Source organism: Prenolepis imparis, unplaced genomic scaffold (genome assembly GCF_030444845.1).
Source record: "Prenolepis imparis isolate NDT839.2.m4 unplaced genomic scaffold, iyPreImpa1.0 SCAF_9, whole genome shotgun sequence".
In the NCBI taxonomy this organism is placed as follows: Eukaryota; Metazoa; Arthropoda; class Insecta; order Hymenoptera; family Formicidae; genus Prenolepis; species Prenolepis imparis.
Genome location: NW_028141167.1, coordinates 8,649,467 through 8,664,744, shown reverse-complemented (window position 1 = coordinate 8,664,744; position 15,278 = coordinate 8,649,467). Strand labels below are relative to the sequence as shown.

At 33.9% G+C, this 15,278-nt stretch overlaps 4 protein-coding genes across 5 annotated transcripts; 2 read left to right on the top strand and 2 right to left on the bottom strand.

Annotated features, from left to right (window-relative positions):
* Window positions 1-67: 67 nt before the first annotated feature.
* Window positions 68-1,800, bottom strand: Prp18 (pre-mRNA processing factor 18). The gene is made up of 4 exons (XM_083046607.1): window positions 1,349-1,800; window positions 994-1,272; window positions 473-901; window positions 68-375 (listed from the first exon to the last, which is right to left on the bottom strand). Exons 1-4 carry the CDS (start codon window positions 1,409-1,411, stop codon window positions 139-141), a joined length of 1,008 nt encoding a protein of 335 aa, XP_082902733.1. The 5' UTR covers window positions 1,412-1,800; the 3' UTR covers window positions 68-138.
* Window positions 1,801-2,026: 226 nt separating this feature from the next.
* On the top strand, window positions 2,027-8,638 carry Tbcd (tubulin folding cofactor D). Of its 2 annotated transcripts, XM_083046600.1 has the most exons (18): window positions 2,027-2,866; window positions 2,957-3,095; window positions 3,389-3,575; window positions 3,657-3,885; window positions 3,969-4,117; window positions 4,193-4,422; window positions 4,498-4,637; window positions 4,857-4,962; window positions 5,067-5,244; window positions 5,333-5,491; window positions 5,584-5,787; window positions 5,870-6,034; window positions 6,297-6,421; window positions 6,524-6,678; window positions 6,789-6,987; window positions 7,162-7,464; window positions 7,628-7,913; window positions 8,498-8,638. In XM_083046600.1, the coding sequence occupies exons 1-17, from the start codon at window positions 2,346-2,348 to the stop codon at window positions 7,907-7,909; spliced, it is 3,471 nt and encodes a 1,156-aa protein (XP_082902726.1). In that variant the 5' UTR covers window positions 2,027-2,345; the 3' UTR covers window positions 7,910-7,913; window positions 8,498-8,638. The 2 variants fall into 2 exon arrangements, with proteins under 2 accessions (XP_082902726.1, XP_082902725.1); XM_083046599.1 differs by having other exon boundaries at window positions 7,628-8,638.
* A 126-nt stretch (window positions 8,639-8,764) lies between these two features.
* Fuctb (alpha-(1,3)-fucosyltransferase 10) lies at window positions 8,765-11,304 on the bottom strand. Its single transcript, XM_083046606.1, has 8 exons — window positions 11,170-11,304; window positions 10,706-10,832; window positions 10,589-10,628; window positions 10,376-10,500; window positions 10,061-10,280; window positions 9,731-9,920; window positions 9,469-9,646; window positions 8,765-9,367 (listed from the first exon to the last, which is right to left on the bottom strand). Exons 2-8 carry the CDS (start codon window positions 10,772-10,774, stop codon window positions 8,879-8,881), a joined length of 1,311 nt encoding a protein of 436 aa, XP_082902732.1. The 5' UTR covers window positions 10,775-10,832; window positions 11,170-11,304; the 3' UTR covers window positions 8,765-8,878.
* Window positions 11,305-11,412: 108 nt separating this feature from the next.
* Window positions 11,413-15,238, top strand: Rac1 (ras-related protein Rac1). Its single transcript, XM_083046617.1, has 3 exons — window positions 11,413-11,644; window positions 12,298-12,685; window positions 12,972-15,238. The coding sequence occupies exons 1-3, from the start codon at window positions 11,610-11,612 to the stop codon at window positions 13,125-13,127; spliced, it is 579 nt and encodes a 192-aa protein (XP_082902743.1). The 5' UTR covers window positions 11,413-11,609; the 3' UTR covers window positions 13,128-15,238.
* Window positions 15,239-15,278: the final 40 nt, after the last annotated feature.

Sequence of the window (15,278 nt, the reverse complement as noted above, 5' to 3'; positions counted from 1 at the left end):
TCTTATAAAAGATATTTATATGATACTCTATATTAATCTAGATATTTATAATAGTAAAAAAACAAATAAATAATAGTTACCTACACATACAAATTTATTATAAATTTGCCTTGCTTTATTTTATATATTTACAAAAACTTAATTTTTTGCATATTCTACACAACGTGAAGGATCTGTAGGATAATATTCTTGACATTTAGTCATCAATCTCTTGAGTGCTTGAATGTACTTCCTCTGAGTCTCATCATTCATGACATGAGCAACATTCTTTGAGAAAATCTTTTCTCTACCAGTACGCGCGTGGATACCAACCATAGTTACACCAATGGGCCATGGAGAATTTCCTATAGCCATTTGCAAATAGGCATCACTAGCCTGAAATAAAAATAATTATTTGCTATATTATTACATTTCTACAACTGACAGATGCATTATATAATATGCATACATACGATCAGACATACAAACATACCAATATATAATTACGTTGTAGTAAGTGTTTAACAATTTCTGTTAAACTGTCAGTTATATCCTCTGGAAGAGATTTATTCTTTAACTTTCTTAAAAGTGGCTTCAAATATTCCCTTGTTTGAGCATATGTCGCACTATTCATTTTTCCCTTTGCGCCCATTTTTTCAGCTGTTGATCTGCTGTTTAACTGATTGCCCCACATCTGAACTAGATATTGTACAAATAAAGTAATGACACTCATGTCAAATTCCTTGTCTCCCTTGTTTAATTTAGTTGACATTTTTTCTATGTCTTCATAAGTAACACCCTCGTCAGGCACATTCACATCTCCTTTTCCATCAAGACTCTGGGATTTGGAAGATGTTAAGATTTCATTGAGATACGCTTGGTCTACTTGTTCCATTGCCTCTTGAAAATCATTTCTGAAGCCCTGTTAATGAATTATCACAATGAAAACCTATTCTTTGATAAGACTTCATTAATAGAAATCATATGTATATATAAAAAAAACATGTACTCCACCTTATTCACTTCTGGCTCCAGAATTTCACATTTCCTTAATCTTTTGAATGCTTCTATCTCAGATTCACCAAATAATAATATAGGCTCTCCTCGTTCACGTAATCGTCTGATTGCTTCTTGTCTAGATAGCAAATGTTCAGAACTACTGTCTGTTATAGATTCTTCCAACTGTTGATTGTCATTTGAAGGAGCAGCTTTATTACTCCCTTTGTCAATTTCATGGACTTCCTGTTGCTTTGATATTAATTGACTCCTTTTAAAATATTTTTTATTATTCTCCTGTAAGAAATACCTTGCTATAAATATTGAATCACGTAATTACATAAAATTGCACAAAATGTAACAGGTAACATACCAAGACACGACTTTCTTCCAATTCTTTACGTTTTTGCATTATCTCTGCCTTTAAAATGTTCATCCTGCTATGACAATTATGTGGATAAATATTCAAGTAGAATAATTATATAAATAGTAGTTAAACTTTATATAGGTATATATGCTTTTATTCCAGCAATTTAATTTCTCTCTTTCAAGAAGAAATTATTAACAAATGCTTGTGTTATGTACCATAATTTAATCAATTTGTACAATAATTTAATAATTTAATTTAATTAAATTAATTCAACATGAATTTCTTTAATTCCCATAGATTTTACTAATCAAATACTTGATATTATTGCGAGTTTATCTAATTTTTTGGAAAAAAGATTGTTCAGGCACAACTTTATACGATGCGAGTAAACATTGAATTCGCCATTTTGGCCATAGATAATATAAAGAAATGAAAGCAAACTCGATAGAAGAGACTCGAGAGACCTCTCAAGTGTTGCCAATTTCAGATCGCGCAACACGACCTTCCCTCTTCCCGTCTCCCTTCACGCGGTCACGCGCATCGAAATTCGGCGCGCGGAGTGGGGAGAGAGAGTGGGGGGTGTGCACCGGCGCGCGCACTCCCCCACTCTCTCTCCCCTCTCCCCACTCCGCGCGCCGAATACCGATGCGCGTAACCGCGATGACGTTAGCGCCACTTGAAGGTCGAACGTCGAACGCGCCGCGCACATTGACACGCGCTCTCTCCCCCGCTCTGTGTTGCGCGATCTGAAATTGGCAACACTACATGGGAGTAGAATTGAATTACAGATCAACGTGAAAACAAACAAGAGTTTTATTTCTAGATATATTTGTTTGTTCGAGACGAGGACACGCGTAGTTGTCAAAATTAATGCATATATTGATTATGATACAACTATTGTGAACGATTTAAAACGCAATTTTTCTTACAATTTACAAATCTGTGTATATGTATGAGCAAATAGCGGATTCAAGAACTTGACGGAGATAATTTTTGCACGATGGTGTTGAACGATTGTTCGGATCCGGAGAGAATTGGATGCGGTTTTAGCGCGTTCAGGGAGATAGATGAGGTGATCGCTTTGATGACGGAATTGAGGAAGTCGGATTTACCACCGAGTCTCGTCGAGCGAAATAGGGATCGCTTCAATTTCATCCTGTCCCAGTATCAGGATCAGCATCAGCTGTTGGATCCCTACCTCGAGAGAATCCTGAGTTCCCTACTGTCAATTATCAAAGACAACGATTGCGCGGAGAGCATCAAGCATAACACGTTTAAATATTTATTTATTATCATGTCTGTGAAAACATACAAAAAGATTGTGACTTATCTTCCGCACGAGGTAGTGGATCTATTACCTGTATTAAGGATGCTTGAGAAACAAAATCCAAATGATGTAGAGACATGGGAAACCAGATATGTTCTGCTTGTGTGGCTATCTATCATTTCCAAGATACCGTTTTCCCTTTGTCGCTTAGAGACCTCTGAGAATATAGATCCGGAGCAAACTATTATTGTCAGGTAATAATATTGTCATGTCTATAAAATATGCAAGAGATAAAATTTACTGAAATGGATGATGTGTCAATTTTATTCTATTATATGTTTCAGAATTTTAAGACTATGTAAACTGTATTGTTTATCGAAAGATGCATGTGCTGTAGCAGCTGTGTTTTTAATAGCAAATTTTTTGACAAGATCGGATGTCAAGAAATTATACTTGGAAGAGATGATCGTGTGGTGTTTGAAGGTAATGCTCTTTTAATTTTAAATACCAAAGATTACCAGTATGAGAGATTAAATGACATTTAATATAGATCTTTATATTATATATATATATATATATATATATATATATATATATATTGGATGATTGCAAAAGTTCGTGCCCGATTTGCATAGATGGTGGTAATAACTTCAAATCGGGCACGAACTTTTGCAATCATCCAATATATTATATATAAGATATATTTATATTTATAATTATTATAAAATTATTACAAATAAAAACATTTTTTAAATGTCGTTGCTATGCTCTTTCAGTGTATAGAAAATGATCCTTTGAGACATGGACCTCTGGCTGTAATAGCTTCCATATTAAAACATAGTGCTAGGGAAGATGTCAAGCCATACAGTCAAATGCTCCTTGATAATATGTTGAAACTTCGGCTAAGTGACAATCCAACAGATCTTATTAGAAAGTTTGGAACAAAAGTTGTTCAGCGTATAGGTATGAAGATAAGTTTAAATTTTAATTTATGATATATATTTATTTCCTATTTTATAAAAATTGATTAACAATGTTTGATAGGTTTGGTATTATTGAAAACAAAACTAGCATCCTGGCGCTATCAAAAAATGAGTCGGCCAATAAGCATTATGCCTAATGTTCAAATAAATAATGTCGACAATATTGATAGTATTACTGATATTAACAAAACTATTTCAAATGATAATGAAGATCAAGAAATTCCCCCAGCCATTGAGGATATAATAGAGCAACTTATACAAAGTCTTCGAGATAAAGCAATTACTATAAGGTATGTATATGCTATTTATATACTATAATTATGTCATGTTAGAATTTATTAGAAATAGAGTATAATTAGATACAATGGTATAGATGGTCCGCGGCAAAAGGAATCGGCAGGATAACAGCGAGATTGCCAGTAGACTTAGCCGATGATGTATTGGGATTTGTGTTGAACCTGTTTTCCGGACGTGAATCAGATTCCGCATGGCACGGTGGATGTTTAGCACTCGCGGAACTCGGTAAAGAGATAACGTTTAGATATGTATAATAAGTTTTATTCTCGTATCACTTACATTACTATGTTTATATTTCAGGAAGACGTGGCCTATTGTTACCTCATCGTTTGAGCGACGTTATTCCCGTAGTTTTGCAAGCCTTAGTCTTTGATGAACCTAGAGCTTACGGATCCATCGGTTATCTGATTAGAGACGCTGCTTGTTACATATGCTGGTCTTTCCCGAGAGCCTATGACCCGCACATTTTCGAGCCTTACGTCAAAGAAATCGCGGCAATGCTATTAGTGGTGACATGCTTTGATAGAGAGGTAAAAATCGTCTTTACAGTCTTCATTTGCATTACATTTATAGTTTATGTAATATGCAATATTGTATCGTGGTAGATAAACTGTAGAAGGGCAGCATCCGCCGCATTTCAAGAAAATGTTGGCAGGCAGGGCAACTTTCCACACGGTATAGATATATTGACTGTTGCCGATTATTTTGAAGTTGGTGTAAGGAGTCATGTATATCTCAAGATCAGGTATAGAATTTACCAAACATTCTAATATATATTAAATAATCCGATACTCTTGACTTAATCATTACTTAATATTATTTAATATTATTATTTATATTATATATAAATTTTATTATATATATTTTTATATTATATTATATTTTTATAGTATATTTTTTAAATATTATATTATATTAATGTTATTATTTTAATATAAATTAAATATTGTAATGTCTCTATTAGTGTCCAAATCGCGCAGTACAAAGAATATACGAAGCCTTTGATAGATCACCTAGTTGCGAAAAAGGTTACGCATTGGGACACTGCAATTAGGGAACTTTCGGCAAGAGTGAGTCTGAAAACTTATGTACTGTAATACTGTACTTTAAATGTATGATTTACTGAATATTACTAACGTTTAGTTCCGTATATGTTACTAGTAATTTGTTGCAGTCGCTTTTCAACCTGACAGCAGCTGATCCACATTACATGATAAATACGGTACTACCAACTTTGTTGGATATGCTAAATTCTATCGATTTAAACGTTAGGCATGGTGCAGTACTAGCTACCGCAGAAATTCTTGAAGCTTTATACAATCATTTCAATGATAAAATTGAAAATATTATTGGTAAGAATTTGCAGAATCTACATATAGACAAATCAGTTTTCTATTTTTCTTTAAATATCTGTAGTAAAAAGAGATCAATTTTATTCAGGAGCCGCGGCTGTAGCTGATATACAGGATGTAGCAAGAACTTTTAGAAGTAGAGGACAATTTAAAGGGCTTGGCGGAGAGTTGATGAAACAAGCTTGTACTGTGCTAATTAAAAAATGCTCCATTGTACACTTTCCAATTCATTTCACGGATGTTGTGGGTATGTATTAATAATTATGAAATAAAATTCACTTATTTTAAAGTTGAATTTTAATATTTAATACACTAATATTCCCATCATGAATAATGCAGATGATTGGCAGAAACTATTGGAAGAATGCTTAAGTCACGAGGTATCGGCAGTTAAATTAAAAGCAGCTGAAGCACATACAAATTTTTTTGTAGAATATTACATAGATATCGACTACGATGTCCGAAGTGCTGTGATTAATCGTTACTTAGAATCCCTGCGATCGAGCAATCAGTCCATTAGAATAGGATTTGCACAGGCGATAGGTAAATCAAAGAATAAACGATAAAGTTCCATCAATTTTACCAGGTATATAGTTAATTCTCATTTATATTTCACTCTTTAAAGGCCATTTTCCACTATTTGTAATTCGTGAAAGAGTGAAAGACATTGTAGAGGCATTAATTGCATGCACTCACATATCCGAAAGTACGCTGAAATGGGCAGAGAGTAGGAAAGAAGCTTTGCACTCTCTAACAATGATATTACAAACATTAGGAATTGAAGAAGCAGGTAAATATACTTATTTCGTGATATTACTACTTGTCTAATGACAATTAGTGTTATAATTAACACTATTGTAACACAAAAAGCTAGTTCTTTTAAAAAATTATTATAAAAAATTATATTTAAATATTTTTATTATAAAAAATATATTTAAATATTTTAATTTTTTAATTATATTATTTTAAAAAATTAATGCATTTGAAATATGAATTATAGAAAAAGATGAAAAACTCGAAAACTGTTTTTTAAACTTACAAATTTTTTTCAGATAAGTGGCGATTGTTTGTACCAGATCTGTATGATTGTTATCTGTTGACCCTTAAGGAATATACAATAGATAGTCGTGGGGATATAGGCGCTTGGGTACGGGAAGCAGCTATGATTGGATTACACGTGCGTGGAATATTTCATTACAGAAAGATAATTTGAGATCGTAATCTATCGTCAACGCAATGTGTATCAGAAATTAATTGTTAAATATTTATGTTGTTACAGGTACTGACAAACTTAGTATCGCAAGCAAAACTATCGTCCATCTTGAATGAGGACTTGATGGCTAGTATTATCGGTGGTATCGCACAACAGGCCGTCGAGAGGATAGATGGAATTCGAGCTCAAGCTGGTACTGTATTTAGCGCGCTTATACACAGGTAAAAAAATTTGTTAGTGTATGTATAATATATATGTAATTAATTTTGCCAATTAAGATGTGTAAAATATTTTAATTGGCAAAATCAATTACTATTATGTCTCTTTATAGTGATCCACCACTTCCGAATATTCCGTATCACGACGAGTTAAAAGCTATATTTCCCTATAATGAATGTAAGGAAACTATCGAATGGAGAATGGAATCTGCAACATTTCCACGATTTATTAAGATGTTAAGCTTTCCGCCGTATAAAATAAATCTGCTGTGCGGAATTATATTTAGCGTCGGCGGCATAAGTGAATCATTGGTAAATTTAAGAAAAATTTAAAATAATCATCTAAATCTATCTGTATAAAGTATAGCATCTATACAAGCTTATTTACTTGATAAAGAAGATATTATTGGTCAAAATTTTAATGTGATTTAATTTTAATAATTATGCTAATCAATTTCGTTTTTAACTAAACTCTTCTTCTGTCAGGTAAAATACTCGAGTGTTTCTTTGTTTACTTATCTACAAGAAATTGATGAGACTGGTTTAAAAGATCTATGCGAGAAGATATTGAACATATTTGAGGAAAGTCATAAAAACGAAAGGATGATAATATCGATGTTCGCTTTCTTGGATCGTTTATTGAGCTCAGGTTGCATTCAATCTGTCTTGGATGATGCAAATAATACAATCGCAGAGCGTATATTGGTACTATTAAAGCACGAAATAAAATATTCTGGCAATATGAAACTACTCATTAGTAGTATAAACGTTTTCTGTCAGTTACTACAGGTTTGTAAAAGAATTGATTAAATATTTCATTAATTAATAATTCTTTGAAAATTAACATATATTATTAACATTTAATAACATATAATTAATTAATTTATAATATATAATAACTTTATCAAAATTCATAATCAAGACTGATTTGTATTAAATATCATATCTCTAGGTACGAGGTCCTGTTGCAGAAAGAGCATTTTGTCAGTTAAGTATATTTTTGTGTCACAAATACACAAGCTTAAGAAAGACAACAGCTATACGTACTTATGAAGCGTTAACTCTTTATGGAGAGGAGATAGATATAGCAGAAGAAGATGTGGCAAATATACTCTCAACGTTGAACGCAACAGATTGGGAACAACCAATTGCAGATTTACGTCCAATCAGAAATCATTTGTGTGAGTTAATGAAAGTACCTGCTCCAGTTTTGCAAATAAAGTCAACAAATTAAGAAGGTAATAATTACTTAAATATATAAAGAATAAATTCCCAAGTTTTTATTAATAATAGTCACTAGTCAATAAATAGGAGAATATGGAAATAATCGACCAAACTAGCGTGTAGATAATTTTATTCCATATCACGACGTTTCGACCATGTGGTTGTGGTCCTTATCGAGTGATAAAACTGTAATTATTTATTATACATATAATGTGTATCCTCAGGATACAGAAAGTCTAAACGAGACATACAATAAAATAATTAAGGTCGTATAGATTATCCGACTAAAAATAAAAATATATTAGAATCTGACGATCCTTTACTGAGATATGTTGTAGGCTGTCTCACACTTTCAAATTAAAATTGTTGTAAGTATGAATACCACTGTACTAATCAGGACTACGCACGTTCACATTATATGTATAATAAATAATTACAGTTTTATCACTCGATAAAGACCACAACCACACGGTCGAAACGTCGTGATATGGAATAAAATTATCTACACGCTAGTTTGGTCGATTATTTCCACATTCTCCTATATAAAGAATCTTAACATTTTTTTCAAATTGTATTTTATTTCTTATATGACATAAAGAACGAGACGGAATTAGATCACTAATATGCTAAATTATGGCAGATTTTTGGCATTTTTTGCAAGTAGACTAAACTGCGCATATTGTTTAGAGTTTAGAGTTATTGTACATACACACGAGAATACAATCTTTTTTTTATGTAAGCTTACATAATGTATACATTTTGTAAAAAAATGCATTTAACAATTTTTATTACATTATTTTATATAGAATAAATGTATAAAACAAGTTCTATAATATTATATATATATAAAAGAAAACTACTTTAAACATACATGCACTCAAATTTATAAATATTCATATTCCTAATATAGTTCGTAAAATAATCGAGTATTTGCATTATCAAAATTGTTCGTAAAACTATATTCCTCGTTTTATGTGTCTCAACATTCATTATTATCATACATATTCATCTTTTGTTCATTAAAATGTTTTATATTAATGCTGATATTATTAGTTATATAATGAGCTAACAGCTTAGCTCCGCATTTCTCGATATTCCACTGCTTTATCCACCAATTGCGTTTGCTTATTCCGCCTGTTATAGGATCTCTCGGTAGAGGACAATCGTATTGCTTTCTCGTTACCGTACGTATGTTTAATTCGCGATTATTCTGTATTTGTTCGCAAATAAAACATTCGAATTCTTCCACGTAATTTCCAAATTCATGAGGAATTGCCGTCGATCTTCTTTCAAGTGCACGTAGTAATGCATTATTCGTGACGCGATACTTGGGCTCACTTAATTTGTGAGATAAGTACTCTTCATACGCAGAATCATTTCTCACAAGTTTGTGCAAAAAATCAGCGAGTGCTGTTGGACCAGTAAAATCTAATATCGAGATGGCGGATTTATTATTTGGGAGCCAATCCTACAAAATCAAAATGTTCGAGAATAGATTAAGTATTTAATTGTAAAATGAGAGAAACTTTAAATCTTAAAAGTTGAATGATACTTCTTAAAATAGGATACCTTAAAGGACGGTGATCCGTAATATATGGGTACAGAGCCAACAATAAGCGGCCTCCACAATTTTTCTGTGATATAATCGTTACAAATCGCATTTTCGAAAGCTATAGTAAACTTATAATTGGCCACAAAGGTCAAGAATTCACGATTATTTAAAATATCAAGATATTTGTTTTTGAACCTGAATAGAAATATATTTTATCCACTGATATAATTATTAATCTTACAATTCGCGCTATAAAAATTGTATGCAAAATGTATATACCTGTCATCAAGGCGAGCATTATTGACACATGTACCATAGGAGTCAATACGAATGTATTTCATTAATTCTAAGACGTAGCGATCTCTATCGCTAGCAGTATCACAGTCAGATTGAATGTATAATACTGGTGCGTAATTTTTCGTACGCATTAATACAGACTTTTCTTTGGTGGGCACATAATACGATGTCGCTACAAAATTATATCTTGTTAGATTTTTGTTTTTATATACAAGTAACTTATGATCCGCAAAAGTTGTCTCGAATTTAGTAAATGGAAAGTTTTTGTTAATTGTATCTTTTAAATTTGTGTTTGGATCTGTTTTCATTTACCTATTAATTCCTCTAAACTGAGTAAATCAAGAAGCGTGAGTGATACATCACTAAATCTGCTAAAGGTCGAAGAATAGTTGAAAAGATTAAGTGTCTTCTCGTGGACGAGTATTGGATTATTTCTAGGAGATTCTTCGTGAAGTAAACCCCACGATACAGCGTTGCTCCTCCAATTAGGCAAATCATGAACGCGAAAATTGCTTCCATAAAATAAAATAGTCTATAAAAAAATCGACAAAAATGTGTATAATATCTCAGAGTCTTACTTTAGAAGAGACTGTTCTTGAAATTTAAAGAAATGTAAAAGAATCATACTTTCAAGCGTACGTTGTTCTCAAATGCTCTATCGTGTGTGAAGTAACATTTAGCATTTGCACAAGTTTTTACTTGATTATTATTACCAAACGGCGTCCACCATAATACAACAGGTATTTCGTTATCTGGATATAACAGACAATCATAAAAATACTTATGTCAATCTTTGTTGTAAAAAAAACCAAGCAATGATATGACAATGATGTGAATTACCTGATAAAGACAATCTGCGATCGTAAAGAATTAAGCGTAACTGGAAATTTTCAAACAATTAATTAGCTCTCACAGTCATAAATTTTAATGTTGATATTAATTGTTTTTTTTATATACCTGAAATATTATGATACACAAACCTAGTATTGTCGCGGTCGCAAACATAATACGTAATCTCCGTGGCATTGTAATTTATAAGACACATTCATGAAGATACAATATCTATCTTCCTCAACATATACATCTATATTAACATTTACTAATTATTAACAAAACATAACCTAAAAAATTTGACAAGTAAATGTCAAATTTTGATACTGAAAATATGTACGCCTCAATATTTGACAAGCGTGCCGATTGGCTACTGCGTATCGATGTTAAAATATCGAGGAATCGAAGCGAGAACGATATCGATATCTCAGTATCGATACTCGAATGCAGCTTAGCACTTTGTCATCGCTACAATCCGCTACATCCGACATCGTATAAAGAGGATCCATAAAGGGAATCTCGAAGAAACATCTCGCGATTCTGTGCTCCGTGTGTGTGTACACACCTATATACGTCTGTGTGTGCTTTACCTCCCGCTGCGATCGTCGACGGCTTCCTCTTCGTGGTGTACGTCGCACCAGCCAGCCAGTTAGCTTGACCAAGAGCAGAGAGCAGCCAGCCGACCAATCGGTCGCAGGAGTTCATCCCATATCTCTGTCGCGCTCTAACCTCTCAATCGTATCCGTCACGCGAGCCGTCTCGCTTCTTCTTCTTCCTGCACTCTCTCTTCCCCCCCTCCTCCGTCTACGCTGCCCTCTTCCTGTGTGTCGTCGCGTTGTACGTTTGTCTCTTCCTCTCCCGCCTATATCGTTCCTCCCTCCCTTCGTCTCTCCTCTCTTCCTCCCTCTTCCCTCTCTTCACACTTGGACTTCTCTTTCCCTCCCGCTGAAATCGGCTGCATCGTCGTGTATCGTTGTCGCGCGATTTTACGTGCTCCCGTGTGCATTACGGACGGCTCCAGGTATCCAGGATGCAGGCCATCAAGTGCGTGGTCGTCGGCGACGGGTACGTAATACGACAGGGGTCGTCGTGAAAAAAAGGCTCGTCGGCTCGAGACGACCGAAATTGGAGCAGCGATTCGTGAGCGGGGAGAAACTCCGCGAGAGGATCCGGGGTTCGCTCAGGGACGTTCGTTGCGAGCGAATCGGGTTACCTTCCGGGAGGCCCGAGGCGCTCGAAAAACGCTCGCGATCGCCTCGCCGAGGTCCGTCCGGAGCGCGCGAGCGTGATATCCCGTAGGCGAGCGAACCCACCACGCCCGTGCGGGACCGACGTTGACGCGTACACGCGTGTTTTCACGAGGACGTCATATTTTTTTTCTCCAAGTAAAGTGCCTTGCAAAATGTAGCGATCGTTCAGCTCGATCTTCTCAGCCTGTCCTAATCGGAAATTAATTGGCCACCCCTTAACGAAGGATATAAAAATGAAAAAATGCTCACTAATAATGCCAGCATCTTGATTTCGCGAGAAATTTTATGTCTCTCGCGTAATGATTCATTCGATGAGTACATCTATGCGTTTTTTTTTTTTATCATGAAAAATCAAATCTAGTTTATAATTTAATGATATAATTCAATGATATAGTTTAATGATACAATTTAATGATATAATAATTTAATGAGAAGAATACCGGACTGAATTATTTGTGTTCTTTCTAGTGCTGTTGGTAAAACATGCTTGCTGATAAGCTACACTACCAATGCGTTTCCTGGGGAGTACATTCCAACGGTGTTTGACAATTATTCTGCGAATGTAATGGTCGATGGGAAACCGATTAATCTCGGTTTGTGGGATACAGCGGGACAGGAAGATTATGACAGACTGCGACCATTGTCTTATCCGCAGACCGATGTCTTTCTGATCTGCTTTTCATTGGTGAACCCGGCGAGCTTCGAAAACGTACGCGCCAAATGGTATCCTGAAGTGCGTCACCATTGTCCTGCGACTCCGATTATTTTGGTCGGTACTAAACTGGATCTGCGCGAAGACAAAGAGACCATTGAGCGTCTAAAAGACAAGAAACTAGCTCCTATCACATATCCTCAGGTTTGTCCCCCTTTTATAATGATATAAAGACAATATAAAGCAATAATAGATTGTATATTTAGATTAGAATTCTACATTTTTATTAATAATAATAATAATAAAGAGAAACAGCTATCTCTCTTTTATATTTTTATTTACATAGCAAAATAAATTATGTCATAAATGCAACAATTATAAGAGAATTAATAATATATGAACAACAACAAAAGTTTCAATCAATATATGTTATAATAACTTGTTATAAATGTTTATTACATTGTTATTTCAAAATTTGTTTTGTCTACAGGGTTTGGCCATGGCGAAAGAGATCGGTGCTGTCAAATACTTGGAATGCTCCGCTCTCACACAGAAAGGTTTGAAGACTGTGTTTGATGAAGCGATACGCGCGGTATTGTGCCCAGTTCTACAAGTGAAGCCAAAACGCAGATGTTTCCTTCTATAATATTAAATGTATCCCTCTTTGCACGTTGGTTGCTGGAATGTGTTAAAGTGTCTCATCGTCTCATCTCCAGTGTACCAAGCTCGAATCGAATCAATTGGACAAGTTACCGACCTTTGGAACCCCAGTTGTACCAGCCTATGCCAGCATCAACAGGCTGTAAACATCTGCCAGCATAAGCGCACAAATATTAGTTTGGTACAAAATTTCCTGCGAGCAAGACAAAAGAGGGTTTCACACAGAAAATCATAAATTCGGAATATTATAAATTCATTCTTATATATGTGGCCTCCAACATCCTATAAGAAATTAATCGAGGAGTTTTTGTGCTGTCTCGCACGAATAAAGCTTCCAGTCTAGACAGTCTGATAATAGGGCTATAAATGCAAATCGACTGGATGTTCTAAGCGAAAGGAGAGTGTAAAAGAAGCCAAAATAACTGAATTAACTGCTGTACAGTATACTAGAGTATGTTATTAATATTATAATTAATAATTATGTATGAATGGTAAAAGAAGCAAATATTACCATATAATTGTATAAGCGTCCAAACATTGACTGTATACTGATCAGTTTAATCAAAGAGGAAAACCATTTTATGCTATTTGTCATTGTACATTTTAGGTAGGACATATATAATTAACACATTTAAAAAAAAAAAAAAAGAAAACTAGTTTTTCCTTATCGCGAAAGATTACAATATGCGTATCAAGATATAAATTTGGAGAGAAAGAGAAAATATTTTTTAGATATATGCATAGAGTACATGGCAAATCTGTTTGGACGATATTCATCTAGATGTTCATTATAAATGTGAATACCAGTAATTCCACACACACATACACACATACACATCCAAGTACTTAGAGCAACCATAGATATTTTTCTTTTTATTCAAATATTCAACTAACAATATGTTAAAAGCTTCAAAGCTTTGACAAGGTTGCTTTTGCAAAGAGAGTTAGCTTTTGAAAATCTCACATCCACCGAGTTTATTCGTTTAAAATCTCAGATTTATTTATGAATTTGTATATAAAATTTAATTGGAAACATTAGATGCATAATCAAATGTCATTCAATGTTAAGTGTACATGTCCCATATTTAAATTCTGTTCGTACGTAATTATTTAACAGTGTTTTCGGTTCGATGTGAGTTCATGATGATTTAAAAACGATGATTAACCGATAGATACAAATTTAAAAAAAACTTGATAGCTACACACTTTCTAAGAGAAATCAGTAGCGCATAACATGGCTTCCTTCTTCCACTATAAATTGGTTAATAATTACATAAACATTACAATTACCGTAAACTTTACATACCATAATTTAAATTTAAGAGATAGCTAACCTTTGTACAAGAGTTCTTTAGATGTATGTGATATAAGTATAAAAATATTATCGAGTTTACAGGTTTCTCTGCTTCGTTCGCGAATATCTCTTACATTGACCTGTGATTAATTATGCGTGATATGCGTTTTTTTTCTCAAAAACTGTCATATTATCGAGCGGAATTAAAATGAAATATTGCCGCGCATCATCTCGAAAACAAAATACAGCTACTGAAGCAGAGGATCGTGTGAATGTTTGTGCATGTGTGAGAGAATGTTATCAGTATGGGGGAGAGATAGAATACAAAAAGTGCGAGTGTATATGTAACAAGAGAGAAAGAGAGAGAGAATATGCTATAGCATAACAACTGTATATAAATGCTGAACTTCAAATGTATTCCTACTCTTATTACCACGCATAATATACGATTTTATACATAATGTATATGCGTATAGATGTGTGATAATACGAGTCATATACATATAAATATATATATATATATATATATATATATATATAAAAGTCGCGCTGATCGAATCTAAATCGTTACTTGTTTTTTATATATATATTATAAATATATATAAAAAAAGACGGCGCGGGGGGAAAAGAGGGGAGCTGGACCAAGACCTAACTACTCTCAATCGTCGCAGACTCATTTATTAATCTCTGTGCAATCCGTTTGAGAAAGAAAAATGAAAAGAAAGAGAGAGAGAGAGAGAGAGAGAGAGAGAGAGAGAGAGAGAGAGAGAGAGAGAGAGATTTGGTCCACGGAAAAGAATCAACTACTAAAACTACTGTAATGAAATATGCTTTATATTAAAA